A 9,867-nucleotide genomic window follows, 5' to 3' on the forward strand; every position below is an offset into this window, starting at 1 on the left:
TCCTACCAGGGGCAGCTAGGTGGCCCAGAGAAGTCTCAGACTGGGGATCAGGAACACTCATCTTCATGAGTTTAAATCTGGCCTCAGATACCTGCTAATTATGTGATCCTGGGCAAGTCACATCACTCCATCGACTTCCTCATCCGCAAAATGAAGCGGAAAAGGAAATGGCCACACTGCCAGAGGGAACCCCAGGGCCCTTCCAGCCCCGGCATTCTGTGCTCTCTGACTCCAGCTCCCCTCTCTGCGAGGGAGCTGTGGGTGCCAGCAGGGAAGGCCTGCCCTCATTTTCTCCTCAGGAAAGATGACCTATATAAGCAGTCCAAAAGGGCCCCCCCTCCCCCGAGCATCAGGCTGCGAGGGGCCCAGGAGCCGCGGGGGGCAAGCAGGCGAGGGCTGGAATGTGCCTAATGCGATCCATGTGTTTAAACAAGATAAAAGATCAGTGGGTGCTTTTCACGAGCTCGGGAGCGGAGAGCCCCCCAGGATTTCCTGGGCTTGGATCGGGGTCCAGCAGAAACAGGGCAGGGTGGAAGCTGAAGGCCGGCTTACACAATCAAAGAGAAGAGGCCACAAGTGCTCGGTTCTCTTAACAGGGAAGTGCCGGGCCGGGGGTTCGGAACCGAGACCCGCCTCCCTCCCGCCGCCTTCCCCGTGGGGCTCCTAAGATGTTACAGCTGAAAGGGAACTTCAAGCCGAGGAGGCTAGAACTGGAAGAGTCCCAGCGGAGAGGACTCTAGTTTGGAGGCAGGAAATCTTGGTTCGGACTCTGGCCCGTCCTTGGCTAGTCCTTCCCGACTAGGAGAGCCACTCCGGGCCTTAGTTTCCTTATCTCAGAAACAGGGAGCCGGGGTGCGGGGCGGACCCTCCTGCCTTGGGCGGGCGATTGGAGCGTGACTAGGAGGAGTCTCGTGAGCCATTTATTCTGCCCCCCCGGGGATGCTGCGCTGTAAAGGACTCTTCTGAAGTCTTGTAATTTGGCTGGCCTAGGTCCAAGAGCCCTGAAATGTCTTTACTGCAGGGGTTAATTTGTTATTTTATTTTAAAACTGTTTATTACTAACGTGAAATCAATATGATAGAAGTTGATTTATTATTGAGCAGTAACCGGGGCTCCTAATCTGTCCCTCAGGCCGTTGGAGCAACATGTACAAACTGCCATACAACTGGATCGGGACGGGCCACGTGGTGTTCCAGGGCGCCTTCTACTACAACCGCGCCTTCACCAAAAACATCATCAAGTACGACCTGCGGCAGCGCTACGTGGCGGCCTGGACCCTGCTGCCGGACGTGGTCTACGAGGACACCACCCCCTGGAAGTGGCGCGGCCATTCCGACATCGACTTCGCGGTGGACGAGAGCGGCCTGTGGGTCATTTACCCGGCGGTGGACGAGGGCGGCTTCTCCCAGCAGGAGGTGATTGTGCTCAGCCGGCTGGACCCCGGGGACCTGTCCGTGAGGCGGGAGACCACGTGGAAGACGCGGCTGCGGCGCAACTCCTACGGGAACTGCTTCCTGGTCTGCGGGATCCTGTACGCCGTGGACGTGTACAACCAGAGCGAGGGCCAGATCTCCTACGCCTTCGACACTCACACCAGCACCGACGCCGCCCCGCGGCTGCCCTTCCTCAACGAGCACGCCTTCACCACGCAGATCGACTACAACCCCAAGGAGAAGGTCCTCTACGCCTGGGACAACGGCCACCAGGTCACCTACGCGCTCCATTTTGTGGTCTGAGGGAAGAGGGGGTGCTCCCACCAGCACTTTTGGGGCCCCCAAGGCTCAGAGCAGGGGGCCGCAGGGAACCGGTGCCCCCTTCTGAGATGGCTCCGGAGAGCCCCTTCCCCCAGAGCAGGGGGCGTGGGGACGCTTCTGGGGCTGCCCGGAGCGGGGTCCCGCAGGGGAGAGGAGAAACCGAGCGCAGAGGGGGGGCAGCTTCCTAGGAGCCGGCCTTCGCCTGTCCCTGCAAGCTTTCTAGAGCTACACCCCCATCCTCCCGCCCTCTTTCCCCCTTCTTCTGTCTCCTCATTCTTGAAATAAAAGTCCGTTGCTTTTGTGTTCCCGGGGGACCCCCTGCAGCCAGAACCAGGAGACAGGTCACTGGAGCACAGAGAATGAGAGAATTCTAGAACCTCTAGCTTTGAGAGGGCCCTTCGAGGTCATGTGGTCCCAAGTGACCCTTTCCCGAGGGCTGAACTATTTTGCCCTCTTTAACAGAAATCAGGGGTCACCATCATTTCCTACCTGAGTAAGTGCATATGACAGTATACTATAGATTATACATATATATATAAAACACTTCCAAGACCAGGGATGCTCTTGGCATGGCTACTTTTTCTTGTCTAACTGGCTCCAGGCCCTCGCTCCAAAGTGAGCGGTTTAATGAATTTCCGGGGCCAAAAAATTCATTTCCTGGTGGCCGTCCCTCTGGGAAGGAGCCCCTCTGTGCCCCCCGGCAGCGAGGCTGGCTAGTCCAGTGCCAGATGCCCTCCGTCACTGGGCTCTCCTACCAGAACTGGCTTCCTAGGCATGGCCGAGGAGAACCGGGACCCCTCTACATCATAAGGATGTATCAGGGAGAGAAACAGCCGTGAGTTACAATGATAGGAAGGTGTATTTGTGTGTGTGTCCGTGTGTGCACATATATACGTATGTGTACACATGGACATCTATTCATATGTGCACATGTGTGTACCTATGGCAAAACAGAGGTAAGAGAAAGCCTTCTTGGTTTGTCTTTGTCTCCCTATTTGTCTACCCAAGAAGCAGTCATTTCCCTGGGTTTAATTTAATTTAATTTCATTCAGTGCCCTGTAGCCCAATGGAAAGAGCACTAATTATGAATTTTTTTTTAAAGTCTAAATCTAAATGAAAGACTTTGGGCAAATCAGGCCCCTCTCTCTGGGCTTCCACTTCCTCCTCTATTAAACAAAGGAACTGAACTAGATCCCAGCTTCTTAACCTGGATCACAACCCCACATGGGGGTCTGATAACAATGTGGGGGTCATGAAATTATGATTTGTTTTCAGTAAATGTTTGATTTGTAATACCTGTTTTATATACCTGGGGTCATGTAAAAATTTCTTGGGGCAAAAGTTTAAGAAGTCCTGATAATTAACCTCTAAGTTTTTTCCTGGCTCTAAATTTTATGATTTGTTGAACAAAGAAGAGAGGTTTGGACTAGGGTGCAAGGGGAACCTGTTTGTGCTTCCACTGGGAGTCCTGGATTCAAGTTCTGACTTTGAGATTGACTACCAGTGTGGACTTGGATCAGTACCCATTCAGCTCAGCCACTTTCAGTTTCCTTCTTTGTGAAAGTGAGGGAATCAGAAACCCTTCCAACTTTAAATCCTGTGCTCTTATGGATTTATTTCATTTCAACAAATATGAAGCGTCTTCTGTATGCAGAGAGAACCCTGGTTAAGGGAGCATTGTTTTCCTGTCCTTGGTAAGCCTGGGCTATGTTTCAGCCTCAGGCCGCCCCATGTACTTTCAGGTCCTTGGCTCCCGGTCTCCTGGGATGCTGTTGCACACTGTCCGACACACATTCCATCCTTCCACAGTCACCCACGAGCCGGCCTGAAATCAAATACCAAGAAAACACGAGAACTTGTTCCAACGTCCTCTCCCTTTCTTCTACAATGATTTTTCTTTTGTAATTCATAAATGTTGTCATCTATTTCTGCAGTTGGGGCCCAAGAATGCTGTAAGTGCCTGTGTGCCAGGAAATGTCGGGAGGGGAGCTGTTTTCATCAGCTTGTTCCCCTCCTTTCGCTCCCCCTAGTTCTGGCCCAGCCCGAGGCTCCCTCCCACTGCAGAAATGCTTGCTTTGGCCAGTTGCCTGATAGCTTTGCCCCCCACCCCACACACCTCTCAATATCATACAGCAGGTGGTCCTGGCATCTTTCGCCATGTCCCCAAACTGAGGTTCCCAGAGTGCACCTGCTAAAGGCAGATCTTCTCTCATTTCTCTAGGCCCCAGTTTCCTCAAACAGGGGATTTGGACTTCAGGGTCTCCAAAAGCCCTTCTAGTTCTAAATCCCATCACAGTGGGCATTTCAAACATACTTCCTATGTACTCAGGGAAACTTTCATCACTTGTCCCAAACCATACTGCGAACCACTATTCGCCGGGCCGTGGAATTTGGTCTGAATATATGCTTGCCCTTCCCCCAATACAGGCTACACACTTAAAATTAGACATTCTTGGAAGAAGATGGAGCAGTGAGCCATGGGTGAAAGCTACAGAAATAGCCCCACTAGAGAGCTCCAAGTAAAGCTTGGGTGGCCAGTTGTCAGGGATACAGGACGAGGGATTCCTACTTGGACCCGATGATGGGCAAGGACCCTTCCAGCTCTGAAATCCTATAATCTGATGGAGATGCTTGGGGCAGCATTGGATTCGTTTCCTGGATCTGCTCTTTCTATCTGTGAGATCTTGGGCAAACATTTAACCTCTTTAGGTCTTATGTTCTTCTTTTGTCAAATGAGGGGGCTATCTTTGGTCCTTCCAGTGTTAGATTCTGTGATTCCTAGAAAAACAACCTAAGTCTTAGGCTGAACTGAGTTGTTTCAAAGGAGAGGGTGGGAATAGTATGGCCTGTACTCAGTATTAGCATGCAAGGAGCAACTTCTTCCATCCTTCCCTTTGAACCCCCACCACAGTTCTGCTGGATTCAGTCCGAACCATCAGCACTGGGACATCCTATGTGATTTTTCTTTCAATGTCTGGGGTCCCAGATAGCAGGAATCCTGAACTCCTCTTGCTTGGGAGGAGCTCTGGATCTGGCTTGTGACTGGGAAAGGCTTTGAAAGACAGAGGAGACTGCTAGTGACCAGAGACAGCTAAGGGTTGTGAGAAAGAAAAAATGGAGGAATGTGGGGAAGAGGAGAACAGGCTTTGCTAAAAGAATACCAGCCCTGAAGGCTCTCTTCAAAGGGAGAAGCTTCAGTGGGAAAACAGGTCTGAATGAAGCCATGGGGTGGGGAGTGGAAAGAGTCTTGGATTGGAAATGTAGGAACCTGCATTTGTGTTGAGGCTGCTACTAACTCACCGTGCAGCCTTGAACAAACCACTAACTTCCTCCTAATTTTTGTCCCCTTTAAATGGAGGATTAGATCATCTTTGAAGTCGTTTTCATTTATAACACTTTATGGTTTATGATCTAGTGTTCCGTGTTCCAATAATCTATCTGCTAAAGCTCCTTCTGAATTCTATGTTCTATGTTCTAGGAGTTCTGCATGCTGATGTGAAATCTTATATATCCCCTTCTCGGCACTCACACAACTACCACTCTTGTTCAAGCCCTAATCATCTCTTGCCTGGAGAAATGCAATATTTTATTATTCTTTCTTGTTTTAACTCTCTCTTCAATGCAGTCCATCCTCTACCCAGCCACCAAAGTGATTTTCCTAAAGCTCAAATACAGCCTTGTCATTCTTTCTCCTTCCATGATCTCCCCTGCCCCATATACAGTAAACTCCAAGGACCTCTCTAGGAAGAAATATAAATCTCACAAGTTGGATTTAAGCAGTGAGACGCTGCAGTGGATAAGAGTCCTGGGCCTAGAATCAGGAAGATCGGAGTTCAGATCTGGCCCCAGACACTTACTGGCTGGGTGAGTCTGGGCAAGTCACTTTACCCTCATCTGTACAATTAGTTGGAGAGGGAAAAGGCAAACTAGTCTAGGACCTTTGCCAGGGAAATGAAGAGTCAGAGGTGACTCGACGACATTTGCACTGACAGCTGTTCATGCCCTGGCCCCTTCCTCCCTTTGCAGGCTTCTTACGCTCACCTCCACAACTGGACAGTGCATGCATGCTGGCTTACTTGCTGTCCCTTGCCACAGCCCTCCCTCTCTGTGGCTCTCCTCTCTGAGGAATGCTCTCTCACCACCGCCATCTTCCACCAAGGCTCCTCTCAAATTGGAGGTTCTGCCAGAGGCCCTTTCTGGTCTCCTCAGCTGCTAGTGCCTTCCCCCCTGAGATTACCTCCCAGCCACCTGTGTGTACCTTGTACCTGTCTGGTGGTCCATGTTGCCGCCTCCCTTTAGAATGTATGTTCCTTGAGGGCAGGGACCTGGTTTTCCAGGCATGTAGGAAGAGCTTAATAATATAATAATAGTCAAGAGCTTCGTGACTGACCGACCTGCTACAATTCTGTGTTCTAGGTCTCATCCACCTTTGACATTCTATAAAATTTCAGAGGTCATCCCAGCTCTCATATTGTTGGTTCTAAAGGCCCCTTACATTTCTCAGGGGTTAGGGCCCTTGCCACCAGTTGGCCAGAATGGTAAAGCATGATTTCTGCCCTAACCTGACTGCAATCTCAGTGCTTATTGTGAAGGAGGCTGTCCACTCTCTTAGCCTGCTTCTCTGAAAGGCAAAAGTATTGCATTCCATTTCCTTTACCGCAGGGTTTTCTTTCAGGAATCTCTTTATGGCCCTTTCTTCTTTGTGGTACCTCCTTTCTCTCAATCCTTCAGGAGATTCATTTTAAAATGTGTTTGAAGATGGATCCGCTTTTCCCCAAGCTATAGGTGCATTTCCTTGTGAGCATAGAGGGGGTGGTTGAGAATATAGCCAGATATCACAGAACTTGGGATTAGGAAAGAGTTGTGTTTATACATAATAATAATTTTTAAAAACCTTTAAAGGTAGAAGGAACCAAAAGTGACTATTTTGGGGGTTGGAGGACCTAAATTCAAATCCTGATTTTTCTATGCTGCCAATGTGACCTGAGACAATGCACTTAATTTCTCTTGATGTCAGTTTCTCTTTATAAAATGAGAAGATTGGTCAATTGATCTCTCAGGTCCCTTCTAGTTCTAACATTTCGTGATAAAAATCCCATTTCTATAGCGCTGTAAAGTTAATAAGTTATTTTCTTAACAACAACCATGTGAGTTAAGCAGGGCTGGGGCTGTTGCCCTATTTTCCCACGGCAGTATCAAAAAGTCCCTTCCAGCTCCCAAAACCTACAAAGTTTGCTCCAAACCCCACTGCAAGGAGCTGTCCCAGTGCCATTGTACATTTAGTCTGCAGGGCCCATCTAGAACAATCATTTATTGTTATTTATGGACACGGAGACAACCTGTGGAGCCCTATCTTCCAACTCAGGACTGTTCTGAGGGTCTCTAAGAAGAGAGGAAGAAATGGGCTCCCCTCCCTCATGTGTCAGTACTAAGAGTTTCCATAACTGGCTCCTTCAGTCTTTCAAGTCCAAGAGTGGTCAAACCAAATCCAGCAGGCCATGTTTGCCCTACTGTCTGTTTTTCTTCTTCTGTGAGCTAAGGATGGTTTGGACATTTTAAAAATTATGTATTATCATATTTAAAAAATGTAAGAATGAGCTTTACAAAAACAGGCAGACACAACCATAGTTTGCCAAAGTCAGCTCCAGTCCAAGTTCTCCTGTACCCCTTGCAAAAGCCAAACTAGCAAGTATCACCTTGTGAAGCATTGTACCCAAATGTGCATCCTGTAGAATCTGCCTGTATCAGCCATGCATCCACATTGGTTGGCAACTTTTTTTTTTAAACATGTAACAAGCCTTTGAAATAAAAGAAAAATATGATCCCTAATCAAGGATTGCTTCATTTCAAATAAATATTATTTGAAGATCAGGACAAAGATGTCTAGGGAATAAAATCTATCACAACCACATGATTCAATTTCAATTGTCTGTGTGATAATTATGTCTTCTACTAGTTTTGGTTCAGCAGAAAGAGTACTGAAGTGGGGATCCTAGATTTGTTCAGTCTTTTTTCAGGTGCATCTGACTCTTTGTGGCCCTATCTGGGGTTTTCCTGTTAAAGAATCCGGAGGGGTTTGCCATTTCCTTCTCTAGTTCATTTGGCAGATGAGGAAACTGAGGTAAACATGGTTTTGTGACTTGCCCAGGGTCACACACCCAGAAAGTGTCGGAGGTCAGATTTGAACTCAGGAATGAATCTTTCTAACTCCAGGTCTGGCACTCTATCCACTGTACCCCCTGGAAAACCTAGGCTCCTGACCCGTGCACCCCTGACTCTCTGGATCTCAGGATCTTCATTTGTCAAATGAGAAGCTTCGGCTTAGATGGCCCCTGAGGTCCCTCCCAGCTCCAGAGTGTGGTTCTGTGACCCTCCCTATGTCCTGATGGCGCTGAGTTCTCAATGGTCCAGGTTCTGGCCAGGCTTGTCACCCTGAAAAGTCCTCCAAGGACCTGCCCACCAAGAAGTCCAGCCACCATCAGCTTAGCTCCAGGTGACAGATTTTCTTGGCCATAAGAGTTCCAGAAGAATCACTTGGCATAGTGGCAAAGGACACTGAATCTGAAATCAGAAGACCCCAGTCTGGGTCTTGGTGCTGTCATTTAGAAACAGCCATCGTCAAAGTACCCTGTGGCATCCCTCTCTAAAGCCTGTGTTTGACCATCTGATCATGGCGAAAATAAATCTCTGCCTTTGTGAGCACAAGTGAGATCATGCGAATAAAGTGCTTTGTAAACGCTAGCGGCTAGAGAAACATGGGTTATTATTATTAAGGCATGGGGCAAAGCCTAGGAAATCACAGCTCTTTTGAAGTTTTGAAGTCATTCTCCCACAGTGAAAGTGGCGTTTGTTTTGCTGACCCTCTGGTTTATTTTACAAGACTCTGTCCCATGATGTCACAGCTTAACCATGTGAGAGAATTTAGTATTTAAAAAAGGGGGGGGGGCTCAAAATGAGACTTCAAACTTAGCTGCATTTGGAGAATAAAGAAATAACACCTTAGGATTATTTTAAACAGCAGGACTGGAATTTAAGAATACCTTGAAGGGGGCAGTATTTTGTTGTTGTTCTTTTCTTTAATGTATAAAGAAAAGAAATTAGTAGGAGGAACATTTTTAGTTTCAGAGTAAAATTATAATTTCTGCTTGCAATTATTTGTATTTAAAGTGCATTTGCACAAATAGGAGAAATTTTAGTAAAATGACCAAAAATTGTGCCTCAGTTTATATACCCTGATCCTTCTAAAATAAAACTAGGTAAGGGAGAGGAAAGTCAATGAGAATAGATACTACAAAAGACAAGTCAATCTTCATTCACCTTGACCAAGGAACTTGATGTAATTGTAGTACATAAATGAGTACTTTGGAATGCAGAGTTTAGTAGGTTATTAAGACACTAACATAGATAAGATAAATAGGAAAAGATGAGATTTAGAGTGAGGAGAATTGTTTGAATCTCAGCTCTGACATTTATTAGTGATTTTGGACAAGTCACTCCCTCTTCCTCTCATTGGACCTCAGTTTCCAAGAATCCTTTGTTTTCAGTGTCCAATGGAAAGGTTAGCCCAATTGGGCTTCTTGACTTCTTTTGTGTCATGGACCACTTTGGTCGCTGGATTATAGAATCTTCAGAATAATGCTTTTAAATAAATAAAATAATTTTATAGTACTTCCAGGGAAACTGATCATATTAAAATATATCATATATTAGAACTGTGCCCAAAGGGTTATCAAACTGTGCATACTCTTTGATCCAGCAGTGTCCTACAGGATCCAGCAGTGATCCAGAGATCCTAAAATCGGGGAAAGGACCCACATGTGCAAAGACATTTGTAGCAGCTTTTTTTGTGTTGCCAAAGTATTAGAAAATGAGTGGATGCCCATCAATTGGGGAATGGCTGAGTAAGTTATGGTATATGAGTGTTATGGAATATTATTGCTCTATAAGAAAAGATCAGTAGGATGATTTCAGAAAAACCTGAAGCTGAGCCCAGCAAGCTGGCTTCTTTTCCCTAGAGACCAAGGGCTCTATTTTACATTGGGATTCCATAATGAAACTACAACAAACTGACCCAAACTAGATTTTACTAGACTTAGGCAGTTCCTTTCTTATC

At 47.0% G+C, this 9,867-nt stretch overlaps 1 protein-coding gene across 1 annotated transcript in view; it reads left to right on the plus strand.

Moving 5' to 3' along the window:
- Positions 1-7,583, plus strand: part of OLFML2A (olfactomedin like 2A) — a 45,478-nt gene extending 37,895 nt beyond the window's left edge. Inside the window, exon 8 of the mRNA XM_051979627.1 lies at positions 1,132-7,583. Coding sequence (XP_051835587.1) covers positions 1,132-1,736 — 605 coding nt within the window. The 3' untranslated portion in view covers positions 1,737-7,583. The remainder of the gene's footprint in view (positions 1-1,131) is intronic.
- Positions 7,584-9,867: the final 2,284 nt, after the last annotated feature.

Source organism: Antechinus flavipes, chromosome 2, assembly GCF_016432865.1.
Source record: "Antechinus flavipes isolate AdamAnt ecotype Samford, QLD, Australia chromosome 2, AdamAnt_v2, whole genome shotgun sequence".
NCBI classification, from domain to species: Eukaryota; Metazoa; Chordata; class Mammalia; order Dasyuromorphia; family Dasyuridae; genus Antechinus; species Antechinus flavipes.